Source organism: Gasterosteus aculeatus, chromosome 7 (assembly GCF_964276395.1).
Source record: "Gasterosteus aculeatus chromosome 7, fGasAcu3.hap1.1, whole genome shotgun sequence".
Lineage (NCBI taxonomy): Eukaryota > Metazoa > Chordata > Actinopteri > Perciformes > Gasterosteidae > Gasterosteus > Gasterosteus aculeatus.
Genome location: NC_135694.1, coordinates 5,517,326 through 5,533,936, shown reverse-complemented (window position 1 = coordinate 5,533,936; position 16,611 = coordinate 5,517,326). Strand labels below are relative to the sequence as shown.

Here is a 16,611-nt window from a genome sequence, read left to right as displayed (position 1 = left end):
GTGCTGATAAGTGACGTCTTTAGCCTTTAAACTGTGTCCATATAAAAGACCGCAATAGATTTTTGTCACATCAGATGTAAGGTTTGCAACATGGTGCAAAGTGGACGAAATAGACACTGAAATAGTTTTAAACATCAAGAGCAGTGAGGGTGGGGAATTCAAAACGTTTCATCTTTCTCTTCACCTGTAAGTATATCTTTAAGTCAATAGAAAAATTTCTGTATTTGTATAGTCTCTGCGTGTGTTTGAAAGAGAGAGCAAGAAAACGAGTTTACATGTTGTGGTGGAAATTCTTGGATTAAGCCCTTGTGAGAAATCCATCAAGTATTTTAAACTTGTTTGTGATTAAGTATTTATTACTAACTAGAATATAGAAAAATATATAAGAATACAGAAATTATCAACACAAGCCGTAAGTACAAGCAGAAGTTTAAATGACTAAATTCAGCTGAAAAGGGACAGATTCTTCCTTCTCCCGGTTCTTCCTTCTCCCTCAGAGAAGCAGGACGATCCGGAGAGAATTGTTGAAATTTGAAAAACACTTTGTTATAACAGGCATATATTTATATTGCAAAGATGTTTGGGGCTTGGCCCGGGATGTCGAGCCGAGATGAGGCATATCCCCCCCTTTGGGAGTCCAGACACTGATGGTAGTGGTAGACGATAAATTGCTCCAATGATATGCCAGGTTCTGCTGTAGATTGGAGGTGTCAGGGGTGGTGGCGGGTCACCTTTGGTACTGAAATGACAACTGACAGCAAAAGAGAGAACAGTTTTTAACATTCGCCTGCACCGACGCCATTGATTTACGGTGGCTGGTACTACCCGACCCTGCCCCTAATCAGCTGGCCGTGCTCCCCAGGGGAGAGAGGGCCAACAGGGAATGGCACAGCCTGTCCAGTCTTAATTTGACTCAAATCTGAATTTACGCCTAAGCTTGTCCTTGAATACGGCCCATCCATTTTATTCTTTTCTTTTATTTCTTTTATGTCTATTATTTTTTTGTATTAAACGTGTGTTGCATTCCATACCTTGTCTCAAACTTTCTGTAGTTCAAGAAAAGTTTGTTTTGAGGTTAACAAATACTGTTTTTGTCAACAAAATGTTTTCCTTTGAGAAAAAGAGGCAAAGAGAAGGCAAAGCTCTCGATCTACCGGTCAATCTTCATTCCTACCCTCACCTATGGTCATGAAGGATGGGTCATGACCGAAAGAACTAGGTCACGGGTGCAAGCGGCCGAAATGGGTTTCCTCAGGAGAGTGGCTGGGGTCTCCCTTAGGGATAGGGTGAGAAGCTCAGCCATTCGAGAGGAGCTCGGAGTAGAGCCACTGCTCCTTTGCGTCGAAAGGAGCCAGTTGAGGTGGTTTGGGCATCTGGTGAGGATGCCCCCTGGGCGCCTCCCTAGGGAGGTGTTCCAGGCACAGCCAGCTGGGAAGAGGCCCCGGGGAAGACCCAGGACTAGGTGGAGAGATTATATCTCCTGGGAACGCTTTGGGATCCCCCAGTCAGAGCTGGTAGATGTGGCCCGGGAAAGGGAAGTTTGGGGTCCCCTGCTGGAGCTGTTGCCCCCACGACCCGACCCCGGATAAGCGGTTGAAAATGGATGGATGTTTTCCTTTGAATGTTGTACCTGAAAGTTAAACATACTGCTATAATGAATATTGACATTTTCATTTTCTTAATACTGTAGGAAAATTGAATAAGAAATAGTTCTACTAAATTGACTGGTTCACAAGCTGTCATGATGGGAGTTATGTGACTGTACCCCTACTTTGATCGATTTATAGGGATTCAAAAGAAAAAGGATGGCTGTGGCACAGATAATATCAATCTTCCTGATTATAATGGGTAAGTTAAGCATCACCTATAAATCACAATGACTGAGTAAAATGTAAGCTTTGTGTTGCTAATAATTGTTTATTTTAATACATTTAATTAATAATTATGTTAAAAGCAACTGATGCACCTACAACTAAAGCAGCTGCAACTTCCTCAACAGTGACTGCTGCACCTACACCTGCAGAAGCTTCAACTGCCACAACAGCGAATGATGCAAGTACAACAGTGGAAACTGCAACTTCCGCAACAGTGACTGATCCACCTACAACTACTTTAGCTTCAACTGACGCAACAGTGGCTGATGCACCTTCAACTGCAGCAGCTTTAACTGCCACAACAGCGACTGATGCAACTACTACTACAGCAGCAACGACTGCTGTTCCGACAACAGTAGCATCTTCAACTGAGGCAACAGCGACTGCTGCAAGTACAACAGTGGATCCTGCAACAGTGACTGATGCACCTACAACCACAAGAGCGTCAACTGACACAACAACGACTGCTGCAAGTACAACAGCGGATCCGGCAACTTCTGCAACAGTGACTGATGCACCTACAACTGCAGCAGCTTCAACTGCCACACCAGCGACTGATGCCCCTACAACTACAGCAGCAACGACTGCTGTCCCGACAACAGCAGCATCTTCAACTGACGCCACAGCGACTGCTGCAAGTACAACAGCGGATCCTGCAACGTCTGCAACAGTGACAGATGACCTTACAACTGCAGTAGCAACGACTGCTGCACCTACAACTGCAGCAGCTTCAACTGCCGCAACAGCGAATGATGCAAGTACAACAGTGGAAACTGCAACTTCCGCAACAGTGACTGATCCACCTACAACTACTTTAGCTTCAACTGACGCAACAGTGACTGCTGCAAGTACAACAGCGGATCCGGCAAGTTCCGCAACAGTGGCTGATGCACCTACAACTGCAGCAGCTTCAACTGCCACAACAGCGACTGATGCAACTACTGCTACAGCAGCAACGACTGCTGTTCCGACAACAGTAGCATCTTCAACTGAGGCAACAGCGACTGCTGCAAGTACAACAGTGGATCCTGCAACAGTGACTGATGCACCTACAACCACAAGAGCGTCAACTGACACAACAACGACTGCTGCAAGTACAACAGCGGATCCGGCAACTTCTGCAACAGTGACTGATGCACCTACAACTGCAGCAGCTTCAACTGCCACACCAGCGACTGATGCCCCTACAACTACAGCAGCAACGACTGCTGTCCCGACAACAGCAGCATCTTCAACTGACGCCACAGCGACTGCTGCAAGTACAACAGCGGATCCTGCAACGTCTGCAACAGTGACAGATGACCTTACAACTGCATTAGCAACGACTGCTGCAACTACAACTGCAGCAGCTTCAACTGCCACAACAGTGAATGATGCAAGTACAACAGTGGAAACTGCAACTTCCGCAACAGTGACTGATCCACCTACAACTACTTTAGCTTCAACTGACGCAACAGTGACTGCTGCACCTACAACTACAGCAGCTTCAACCGACGCAACAGTGACTGCTGCAAGTACAACAGCGGATCGGGCAAGTTCCGCAACAGTGGCTGATGCACCTTCAACTGCAGCAGCTTCAACTGCCACAACAGCGACTGATGCAACTACTACTACAGCAGCAACGACTGCTGTTCCGACAACAGTAGCATCTTCAACTGAGGCAACAGCGACTGCTGCAAGTACAACAGTGGATCCTGCAACAGTGACTGATGCACCTACAACCACAAGAGCGTCAACTGACACAACAACGACTGCTGCAAGTACAACAGCGGATCCGGCAACTTCTGCAACAGTGACTGATGCACCTACAACTGCAGCAGCTTCAACTGCCACACCAGCGACTGATGCCCCTACAACTACAGCAGCAACGACTGCTGTCCCGACAACAGCAGCATCTTCAACTGACGCCACAGCGACTGCTGCAAGTACAACAGCGGATCCTGCAACGTCTGCAACAGTGACAGATGACCTTACAACTGCAGTAGCAACGACTGCTGCACCTACAACTGCAGCAGCTTCAACTGCCGCAACAGCGAATGATGCAAGTACAACAGTGGAAACTGCAACTTCCGCAACAGTGACTGATCCACCTACAACTACTTTAGCTTCAACTGACGCAACAGTGACTGCTGCAAGTACAACAGCGGATCCGGCAAGTTCCGCAACAGTGGCTGATGCACCTACAACTGCAGCAGCTTCAACTGCCACAACAGCGACTGATGCAACTACTGCTACAGCAGCAACGACTGCTGTTCCGACAACAGTAGCATCTTCAACTGAGGCAACAGCGACTGCTGCAAGTACAACAGTGGATCCTGCAACAGTGACTGATGCACCTACAACCACAAGAGCGTCAACTGACACAACAACGACTGCTGCAAGTACAACAGCGGATCCGGCAACTTCTGCAACAGTGACTGATGCACCTACAACTGCAGCAGCTTCAACTGCCACACCAGCGACTGATGCCCCTACAACTACAGCAGCAACGACTGCTGTCCCGACAACAGCAGCATCTTCAACTGACGCCACAGCGACTGCTGCAAGTACAACAGCGGATCCTGCAACGTCTGCAACAGTGACAGATGACCTTACAACTGCATTAGCAACGACTGCTGCAACTACAACTGCAGCAGCTTCAACTGCCACAACAGTGAATGATGCAAGTACAACAGTGGAAACTGCAACTTCCGCAACAGTGACTGATCCACCTACAACTACTTTAGCTTCAACTGACGCAACAGTGACTGCTGCACCTACAACTACAGCAGCTTCAACCGACGCAACAGTGACTGCTGCAAGTACAACAGCGGATCGGGCAAGTTCCGCAACAGTGGCTGATGCACCTTCAACTGCAGCAGCTTCAACTGCCACAACAGCGACTGATGCAACTACTACTACAGCAGCAACGACTGCTGTTCCGACAACAGTAGCATCTTCAACTGAGGCAACAGCGACTGCTGCAAGTACAACAGTGGATCCTGCAACAGTGACTGATGCACCTACAACCACAAGAGCGTCAACTGACACAACAACGACTGCTGCAAGTACAACAGCGGATCCGGCAACTTCTGCAACAGTGACTGATGCACCTACAACTGCAGCAGCTTCAACTGCCACACCAGCGACTGATGCCCCTACAACTACAGCAGCAACGACTGCTGTCCCGACAACAGCAGCATCTTCAACTGACGCCACAGCGACTGCTGCAAGTACAACAGCGGATCCTGCAACGTCTGCAACAGTGACAGATGACCTTACAACTGCAGTAGCAACGACTGCTGCACCTACAACTGCAGCAGCTTCAACTGCCACAACAGCGAATGATGCAAGTACAACAGTGGAAACTGCAACTTCCGCAACAGTGACTGATCCACCTACAACTACTTTAGCTTCAACTGACGCAACAGTGACTGCTGCAAGTACAACAGCGGATCCGGCAAGTTCCGCAACAGTGGCTGATGCACCTACAACTGCAGCAGCTTCAACTGCCACAACAGCGACTGATGCAACTACTGCTACAGCAGCAACGACTGCTGTTCCGACAACAGTAGCATCTTCAACTGAGGCAACAGCGACTGCTGCAAGTACAACAGTGGATCCTGCAACAGTGACTGATGCACCTACAACCACAAGAGCGTCAACTGACACAACAACGACTGCTGCAAGTACAACAGCGGATCCGGCAACTTCTGCAACAGTGACTGATGCACCTACAACTGCAGCAGCTTCAACTGCCACACCAGCGACTGATGCCCCTACAACTACAGCAGCAACGACTGCTGTCCCGACAACAGCAGCATCTTCAACTGACGCCACAGCGACTGCTGCAAGTACAACAGCGGATCCTGCAACGTCTGCAACAGTGACAGATGACCTTACAACTGCATTAGCAACGACTGCTGCAACTACAACTGCAGCAGCTTTAACTGCCACAACAGCGAATGATGCAAGTACAACAGTGGAAACTGCAACTTCCGCAACAGTGACTGATCCACCTACAACTACTTTAGCTTCAACTGACGCAACAGTGACTGCTGCACCTACAACTACAGCAGCTTCAACCGACGCAACAGTGACTGCTGCAAGTACAACAGCGGATCGGGCAAGTTCCGCAACAGTGGCTGATGCACCTTCAACTGCAGCAGCTTCAACTGCCACAACAGCGACTGATGCAACTACTACTACAGCAGCAACGACTGCTGTTCCGACAACAGTAGCATCTTCAACTGAGGCAACAGCGACTGCTGCAAGTACAACAGTGGATCCTGCAACAGTGACTGATGCACCTACAACCACAAGAGCGTCAACTGACACAACAACGACTGCTGCAAGTACAACAGCGGATCCGGCAACTTCTGCAACAGTGACTGATGCACCTACAACTGCAGCAGCTTCAACTGCCACACCAGCGACTGATGCCCCTACAACTACAGCAGCAACGACTGCTGTCCCGACAACAGCAGCATCTTCAACTGACGCCACAGCGACTGCTGCAAGTACAACAGCGGATCCTGCAACGTCTGCAACAGTGACAGATGACCTTACAACTGCAGTAGCAACGACTGCTGCACCTACAACTGCAGCAGCTTCAACTGCCACAACAGCGAATGATGCAAGTACAACAGTGGAAACTGCAACTTCCGCAACAGTGACTGATCCACCTACAACTACTTTAGCTTCAACTGACGCAACAGTGACTGCTGCAAGTACAACAGCGGATCCGGCAAGTTCCGCAACAGTGGCTGATGCACCTACAACTGCAGCAGCTTCAACTGCCACAACAGCGACTGATGCAACTACTGCTACAGCAGCAACGACTGCTGTTCCGACAACAGTAGCATCTTCAACTGAGGCAACAGCGACTGCTGCAAGTACAACAGTGGATCCTGCAACAGTGACTGATGCACCTACAACCACAAGAGCGTCAACTGACACAACAACGACTGCTGCAAGTACAACAGCGGATCCGGCAACTTCTGCAACAGTGACTGATGCACCTACAACTGCAGCAGCTTCAACTGCCACACCAGCGACTGATGCCCCTACAACTACAGCAGCAACGACTGCTGTCCCGACAACAGCAGCATCTTCAACTGACGCCACAGTGACTGCTGCAAGTACAACAGCGGATCCTGCAACGTCTGCAACAGTGACAGATGACCTTACAACTGCATTAGCAACGACTGCTGCAACTACAACTGCAGCAGCTTCAACTGCCACAACAGTCACTGACGAACCTACAACTACAGCGGCTGCAACTTCCGCAACAGTGACTGATGCATCTACACCTACAGCAGCTGCAATTGACGCAACAGCAACTGCTGCAAGTACAACAGAGGATCTGGCAACTTCCGCAACAGTGACTGATGCACCAACAACTGCAGTAGCTTCAACTACTACAACAGCAACTGATGCAACTACTACTACTACAGCAGCAACGACTGCTGTTCCGACAACAGTAGCATCTTCAACTGACACAACAACGACTGCTGCAAGTACAACAGCGGATCCGGCAACTTCTGCAACAGTGACTGATGCACCTACAACTGCAGCAGCTTCAACTGCCACACCAGCGACTGATGCCCCTACAACTACAGCAGCAACGACTGCTGTCCCGACAACAGCAGCATCTTCAACTGACGCCACAGCGACTGCTGCAAGTACAACAGTGGATCCTGCAACAGTGACTGATGCACCTACAACCACAAGAGCGTCAACTGACACAACAACGACTGCTGCAAGTAGTGGATCGGATCTGGCAACTTCCGCAACAGTGACTGATGCACCAACAACTGCAGTAGCTTCAACTACTACAACAGCAACTGATGCAACTACTACTACTACAGCAGCAACGACTGCTGTTCCGACAACAGTAGCATCTTCAACTGACGCAACAGTGACTGCTGCACCTACAACTACAGCAGCTTCAACTGACGCAACAGTGACTGCTGCAAGTACAACAGCGGATCGGGCAAGTTCCGCAACAGTGGCTGATGCACCTTCAACTGCAGCAGCTTCAACTGCCACAACAGCGACTGATGCAACTACTACTACAGCAGCAACGACTGCTGTTCCGACAACAGTAGCATCTTCAACTGAGGCAACAGCGACTGCTGCAAGTACAACAGTGGATCCTGCAACAGTGACTGATGCACCTACAACCAAAAGAGCGTCAACTGACACAACAACGACTGCTGCAAGTACAACAGCGGATCCGGCAACTTCTGCAACAGTGACTGATGCACCTACAACTGCAGCAGCTTCAACTACCACACCAGCGACTGATGCCCCTACAACTACAGCAGCAACGACTGCTGTCCCGACAACAGCAGCATCTTCAACTGACGCCACAGCGACTGCTGCAAGTACAACAGCGGATCCTGCAACGTCTGCAACAGTGACAGATGACCTTACAACTGCAGTAGCAACGACTGCTGCAACTACAACTGCAGCAGCTTTAACTGCCACAACAGCGAATGATGCAAGTACAACAGTGGAAACTGCAACTTCCGCAACAGTGACTGATCCACCTACAACTACTTTAGCTTCAACTGACGCAACAGTGACTGCTGCACCTACAACTACAGCAGCTTCAACCGACGCAACAGTGACTGCTGCAAGTACAACAGCGGATCGGGCAAGTTCCGCAACAGTGGCTGATGCACCTTCAACTGCAGCAGCTTTAACTGCCACAACAGCGACTGATGCAACTACTACTACAGCAGCAACGACTGCTGTTCCGACAACAGTAGCATCTTCAACTGAGGCAACAGCGACTGCTGCAAGTACAACAGTGGATCCTGCAACAGTGACTGATGCACCTACAACCACAAGAGCGTCAACTGACACAACAACGACTGCTGCAAGTACAACAGCGGATCCGGCAACTTCTGCAACAGTGACTGATGCACCTACAACTGCAGCAGCTTCAACTGCCACACCAGCGACTGATGCCCCTACAACTACAGCAGCAACGACTGCTGTCCCGACAACAGCAGCATCTTCAACTGACGCCACAGCGACTGCTGCAAGTACAACAGCGGATCCTGCAACGTCTGCAACAGTGACAGATGACCTTACAACTGCAGTAGCAACGACTGCTGCACCTACAACTGCAGCAGCTTCAACTGCCGCAACAGCGAATGATGCAAGTACAACAGTGGAAACTGCAACTTCCGCAACAGTGACTGATCCACCTACAACTACTTTAGCTTCAACTGACGCAACAGTGACTGCTGCAAGTACAACAGCGGATCCGGCAAGTTCCGCAACAGTGGCTGATGCACCTACAACTGCAGCAGCTTCAACTGCCACAACAGCGACTGATGCAACTACTGCTACAGCAGCAACGACTGCTGTTCCGACAACAGTAGCATCTTCAACTGAGGCAACAGCGACTGCTGCAAGTACAACAGTGGATCCTGCAACAGTGACTGATGCACCTACAACCACAAGAGCGTCAACTGACACAACAACGACTGCTGCAAGTACAACAGCGGATCCGGCAACTTCTGCAACAGTGACTGATGCACCTACAACTGCAGCAGCTTCAACTGCCACACCAGCGACTGATGCCCCTACAACTACAGCAGCAACGACTGCTGTCCCGACAACAGCAGCATCTTCAACTGACGCCACAGCGACTGCTGCAAGTACAACAGCGGATCCTGCAACGTCTGCAACAGTGACAGATGACCTTACAACTGCATTAGCAACGACTGCTGCAACTACAACTGCAGCAGCTTCAACTGCCACAACAGTGAATGATGCAAGTACAACAGTGGAAACTGCAACTTCCGCAACAGTGACTGATCCACCTACAACTACTTTAGCTTCAACTGACGCAACAGTGACTGCTGCACCTACAACTACAGCAGCTTCAACCGACGCAACAGTGACTGCTGCAAGTACAACAGCGGATCGGGCAAGTTCCGCAACAGTGGCTGATGCACCTTCAACTGCAGCAGCTTCAACTGCCACAACAGCGACTGATGCAACTACTACTACAGCAGCAACGACTGCTGTTCCGACAACAGTAGCATCTTCAACTGAGGCAACAGCGACTGCTGCAAGTACAACAGTGGATCCTGCAACAGTGACTGATGCACCTACAACCACAAGAGCGTCAACTGACACAACAACGACTGCTGCAAGTACAACAGCGGATCCGGCAACTTCTGCAACAGTGACTGATGCACCTACAACTGCAGCAGCTTCAACTGCCACACCAGCGACTGATGCCCCTACAACTACAGCAGCAACGACTGCTGTCCCGACAACAGCAGCATCTTCAACTGACGCCACAGCGACTGCTGCAAGTACAACAGCGGATCCTGCAACGTCTGCAACAGTGACAGATGACCTTACAACTGCAGTAGCAACGACTGCTGCACCTACAACTGCAGCAGCTTCAACTGCCACAACAGCGAATGATGCAAGTACAACAGTGGAAACTGCAACTTCCGCAACAGTGACTGATCCACCTACAACTACTTTAGCTTCAACTGACGCAACAGTGACTGCTGCAAGTACAACAGCGGATCCGGCAAGTTCCGCAACAGTGGCTGATGCACCTACAACTGCAGCAGCTTCAACTGCCACAACAGCGACTGATGCAACTACTGCTACAGCAGCAACGACTGCTGTTCCGACAACAGTAGCATCTTCAACTGAGGCAACAGCGACTGCTGCAAGTACAACAGTGGATCCTGCAACAGTGACTGATGCACCTACAACCACAAGAGCGTCAACTGACACAACAACGACTGCTGCAAGTACAACAGCGGATCCGGCAACTTCTGCAACAGTGACTGATGCACCTACAACTGCAGCAGCTTCAACTGCCACACCAGCGACTGATGCCCCTACAACTACAGCAGCAACGACTGCTGTCCCGACAACAGCAGCATCTTCAACTGACGCCACAGCGACTGCTGCAAGTACAACAGCGGATCCTGCAACGTCTGCAACAGTGACAGATGACCTTACAACTGCATTAGCAACGACTGCTGCAACTACAACTGCAGCAGCTTTAACTGCCACAACAGCGAATGATGCAAGTACAACAGTGGAAACTGCAACTTCCGCAACAGTGACTGATCCACCTACAACTACTTTAGCTTCAACTGACGCAACAGTGACTGCTGCACCTACAACTACAGCAGCTTCAACCGACGCAACAGTGACTGCTGCAAGTACAACAGCGGATCGGGCAAGTTCCGCAACAGTGGCTGATGCACCTTCAACTGCAGCAGCTTCAACTGCCACAACAGCGACTGATGCAACTACTACTACAGCAGCAACGACTGCTGTTCCGACAACAGTAGCATCTTCAACTGAGGCAACAGCGACTGCTGCAAGTACAACAGTGGATCCTGCAACAGTGACTGATGCACCTACAACCACAAGAGCGTCAACTGACACAACAACGACTGCTGCAAGTACAACAGCGGATCCGGCAACTTCTGCAACAGTGACTGATGCACCTACAACTGCAGCAGCTTCAACTGCCACACCAGCGACTGATGCCCCTACAACTACAGCAGCAACGACTGCTGTCCCGACAACAGCAGCATCTTCAACTGACGCCACAGCGACTGCTGCAAGTACAACAGCGGATCCTGCAACGTCTGCAACAGTGACAGATGACCTTACAACTGCAGTAGCAACGACTGCTGCACCTACAACTGCAGCAGCTTCAACTGCCACAACAGCGAATGATGCAAGTACAACAGTGGAAACTGCAACTTCCGCAACAGTGACTGATCCACCTACAACTACTTTAGCTTCAACTGACGCAACAGTGACTGCTGCAAGTACAACAGCGGATCCGGCAAGTTCCGCAACAGTGGCTGATGCACCTACAACTGCAGCAGCTTCAACTGCCACAACAGCGACTGATGCAACTACTGCTACAGCAGCAACGACTGCTGTTCCGACAACAGTAGCATCTTCAACTGAGGCAACAGCGACTGCTGCAAGTACAACAGTGGATCCTGCAACAGTGACTGATGCACCTACAACCACAAGAGCGTCAACTGACACAACAACGACTGCTGCAAGTACAACAGCGGATCCGGCAACTTCTGCAACAGTGACTGATGCACCTACAACTGCAGCAGCTTCAACTGCCACACCAGCGACTGATGCCCCTACAACTACAGCAGCAACGACTGCTGTCCCGACAACAGCAGCATCTTCAACTGACGCCACAGTGACTGCTGCAAGTACAACAGCGGATCCTGCAACGTCTGCAACAGTGACAGATGACCTTACAACTGCATTAGCAACGACTGCTGCAACTACAACTGCAGCAGCTTCAACTGCCACAACAGTCACTGACGAACCTACAACTACAGCGGCTGCAACTTCCGCAACAGTGACTGATGCATCTACACCTACAGCAGCTGCAATTGACGCAACAGCAACTGCTGCAAGTACAACAGAGGATCTGGCAACTTCCGCAACAGTGACTGATGCACCAACAACTGCAGTAGCTTCAACTACTACAACAGCAACTGATGCAACTACTACTACTACAGCAGCAACGACTGCTGTTCCGACAACAGTAGCATCTTCAACTGACACAACAACGACTGCTGCAAGTACAACAGCGGATCCGGCAACTTCTGCAACAGTGACTGATGCACCTACAACTGCAGCAGCTTCAACTGCCACACCAGCGACTGATGCCCCTACAACTAAAGCAGCAACGACTGCTGTCCCGACAACAGCAGCATCTTCAACTGACGCCACAGCGACTGCTGCAAGTACAACAGTGGATCCTGCAACAGTGACTGATGCACCTACAACCACAAGAGCGTCAACTGACACAACAACGACTGCTGCAAGTAGTGGATCGGATCTGGCAACTTCCGCAACAGTGACTGATGCACCAACAACTGCAGTAGCTTCAACTACTACAACAGCAACTGATGCAACTACTACTACTACAGCAGCAACGACTGCTGTTCCGACAACAGTAGCATCTTCAACTGACGCAACAGTGACTGCTGCACCTACAACTACAGCAGCTTCAACTGACGCAACAGTGACTGCTGCAAGTACAACAGCGGATCGGGCAAGTTCCGCAACAGTGGCTGATGCACCTTCAACTGCAGCAGCTTCAACTGCCACAACAGCGACTGATGCAACTACTACTACAGCAGCAACGACTGCTGTTCCGACAACAGTAGCATCTTCAACTGAGGCAACAGCGACTGCTGCAAGTACAACAGTGGATCCTGCAACAGTGACTGATGCACCTACAACCAAAAGAGCGTCAACTGACACAACAACGACTGCTGCAAGTACAACAGCGGATCCGGCAACTTCTGCAACAGTGACTGATGCACCTACAACTGCAGCAGCTTCAACTACCACACCAGCGACTGATGCCCCTACAACTACAGCAGCAACGACTGCTGTCCCGACAACAGCAGCATCTTCAACTGACGCCACAGCGACTGCTGCAAGTACAACAGCGGATCCTGCAACGTCTGCAACAGTGACAGATGACCTTACAACTGCAGTAGCAACGACTGCTGCACCTACAACTGCAGCAGCTTCAACTGCCACAACAGCGAATGATGCAAGTACAACAGTGGAAACTGCAACTTCCGCAACAGTGACTGATCCACCTACAACTACTTTAGCTTCAACTGACGCAACAGTGACTGCTGCAAGTACAACAGCGGATCCGGCAAGTTCCGCAACAGTGGCTGATGCACCTACAACTGCAGCAGCTTCAACTGCCACAACAGCGACTGATGCAACTACTGCTACAGCAGCAACGACTGCTGTTCCGACAACAGTAGCATCTTCAACTGAGGCAACAGCGACTGCTGCAAGTACAACAGTGGATCCTGCAACAGTGACTGATGCACCTACAACCACAAGAGCGTCAACTGACACAACAACGACTGCTGCAAGTACAACAGCGGATCCGGCAACTTCTGCAACAGTGACTGATGCACCTACAACTGCAGCAGCTTCAACTGCCACACCAGCGACTGATGCCCCTACAACTACAGCAGCAACGACTGCTGTCCCGACAACAGCAGCATCTTCAACTGACGCCACAGCGACTGCTGCAAGTACAACAGCGGATCCTGCAACGTCTGCAACAGTGACAGATGACCTTACAACTGCATTAGCAACGACTGCTGCAACTACAACTGCAGCAGCTTCAACTGCCACAACAGTGAATGATGCAAGTACAACAGTGGAAACTGCAACTTCCGCAACAGTGACTGATCCACCTACAACTACTTTAGCTTCAACTGACGCAACAGTGACTGCTGCACCTACAACTACAGCAGCTTCAACCGACGCAACAGTGACTGCTGCAAGTACAACAGCGGATCGGGCAAGTTCCGCAACAGTGGCTGATGCACCTTCAACTGCAGCAGCTTCAACTGCCACAACAGCGACTGATGCAACTACTACTACAGCAGCAACGACTGCTGTTCCGACAACAGTAGCATCTTCAACTGAGGCAACAGCGACTGCTGCAAGTACAACAGTGGATCCTGCAACAGTGACTGATGCACCTACAACCACAAGAGCGTCAACTGACACAACAACGACTGCTGCAAGTACAACAGCGGATCCGGCAACTTCTGCAACAGTGACTGATGCACCTACAACTGCAGCAGCTTCAACTGCCACACCAGCGACTGATGCCCCTACAACTACAGCAGCAACGACTGCTGTCCCGACAACAGCAGCATCTTCAACTGACGCCACAGCGACTGCTGCAAGTACAACAGCGGATCCTGCAACGTCTGCAACAGTGACAGATGACCTTACAACTGCATTAGCAACGACTGCTGCAACTACAACTGCAGCAGCTTCAACTGCCACAACAGCGAATGATGCAAGTACAACAGCGGATCTTGCAACTTCCGCAACAGTGACTTCTACAGCTACAACTGCAGCAGCTGCAACCTCTGCAACAGTCACTGACGAACCTACAACTACAGCGGCTGCAACTTCCGCAACAGTGACTGATGCATCTACACCTACAGCAGCTGCAATTGACGCAACAGCAACTGCTGCAAGTACAACAGCGGATCTGGCAACTTCCGCAACAGTGACTGATGCACCAACAACTGCAGTAGCTTCAACTACTACAACAGCAACTGATGCAACTACTACTACTACAGCAGCAACGACTGCTGTTCCGACAACAGTAGCATCTTCAACTGACACAACAACGACTGCTGCAAGTACAACAGCGGATCCGGCAACTTCTGCAACCGTGACTGATGCACCTACAACTGCAGCAGCTTCAACTGCCACACCAGCGACTGATGCCCCTACAACCACAGCAGCAATGACTGCTGTCCCGACAACAGCAGCATCTTCAACTGACGCCACAGCGACTGCTGCAAGTACAACAGCGGATCCTGCAACGTCTGCAACAGTGACAGATGGCCTTACAACTGCAGTAGCAACGACTGCTGTACCTACAACTACAGCAGCTTCAACTGCCACAACAGCGAATGATGCAAGTACAACAGCGGATCTTGAAACTTCTGCAACAGTGACTGCAGCACCTACAACTGCTCCACCTACGACTGCAGCACCCACAACAGCTGCACCCACAACTGCAGCACCCACAACCGCAGCACCTGCAACAAATGCTCCTACAACTGCAGCACCTACAACGGCTGAACCTACAACTGGATCACCCACAACCGCAGCACCTGCAACAAATGCTCCTACAACTGCAGCACCTACAACGGCTGCACCTACAACAGCAGCACCCACAACCGCAGCACCTACAACTAATGGTCCTACAACTACAGCACCAACAACTGCAGCACCCACAACCGCAGCACCTACAACTGCTCCACCTACAACTGCAGCACCCACAACCGCAGCACCTGCAACAAATGCTCCTACAACTACAGCACCTACAACGGCTGCACCTACAACTGGATCACCCACAACAGCTCCACCTACAACTGCAGCACCTACAACTGCACGACCGACAACGACTGCACCTACAACCGCAGCACCCACAACTGCTTCTCCTACAACTGTAGCACCTACAACTGCAGCATTTACAACAACTTCACCCACAACAGCAGCTCCTACAACTGCATCACCCATAACTGCAGCACCCACAACAGCTGCCCCCACAACAGCTCCACCTACAACTGCAGCACCGACAACAGATCCACCTACAACTGCATCACCCACAACTGCAGCACCCACAACAGCAAGACCCACAACTGAAGCACCTACAACCGCAGCACTTACAACTGCTCCTCCTACAACGGCTGCACCCACAACATTAGCAGCTACAACTGCTCCACCTACAACTGCAGCACCCACAACAGCTGCACCCACAACTGCAGCACCCACAACCGCAGCACCTGCAACAAATGCTCCTACAACTGCAGCACCTACAACGGCTGAACCTACAACTGGATCACCCACAACCGCAGCACCTGCAACAAATGCTTCTACAACTGCAGCACCTACAACCGCTGCACCTACAACAGCAGCACCCACAACCGCAGCACCTACAACTAATGGTCCTACAACTACAGCACCAACAACTGCAGCACCCACAACCGCAGCACCTACAACTGCTCCACCTACAACTGCAGCACCCACAACCGCAGCACCTGCAACAAATGCTCCTACAACTACAGCACCTACAACGGCTGCACCTACAACTGGATCACCCACAACAGCTCCACCTACAACTGCAGCACCTACA

General features: G+C 50.6%; 1 protein-coding gene across 1 annotated transcript; it reads right to left on the bottom strand.

Moving 5' to 3' along the window:
- Positions 1 to 202: 202 nt before the first annotated feature.
- LOC144410433 (uncharacterized) lies at positions 203 to 15,995 on the bottom strand. Its single transcript, XM_078107449.1, has 3 exons — positions 15,992 to 15,995; positions 3,299 to 5,182; positions 203 to 2,101 (listed from the first exon to the last, which is right to left on the bottom strand). The coding sequence occupies exons 1-3, from the start codon at positions 15,993 to 15,995 to the stop codon at positions 1,932 to 1,934; spliced, it is 2,058 nt and encodes a 685-aa protein (XP_077963575.1). The 3' UTR covers positions 203 to 1,931.
- Between the last annotated feature and the right edge of the window lie 616 nt (positions 15,996 to 16,611).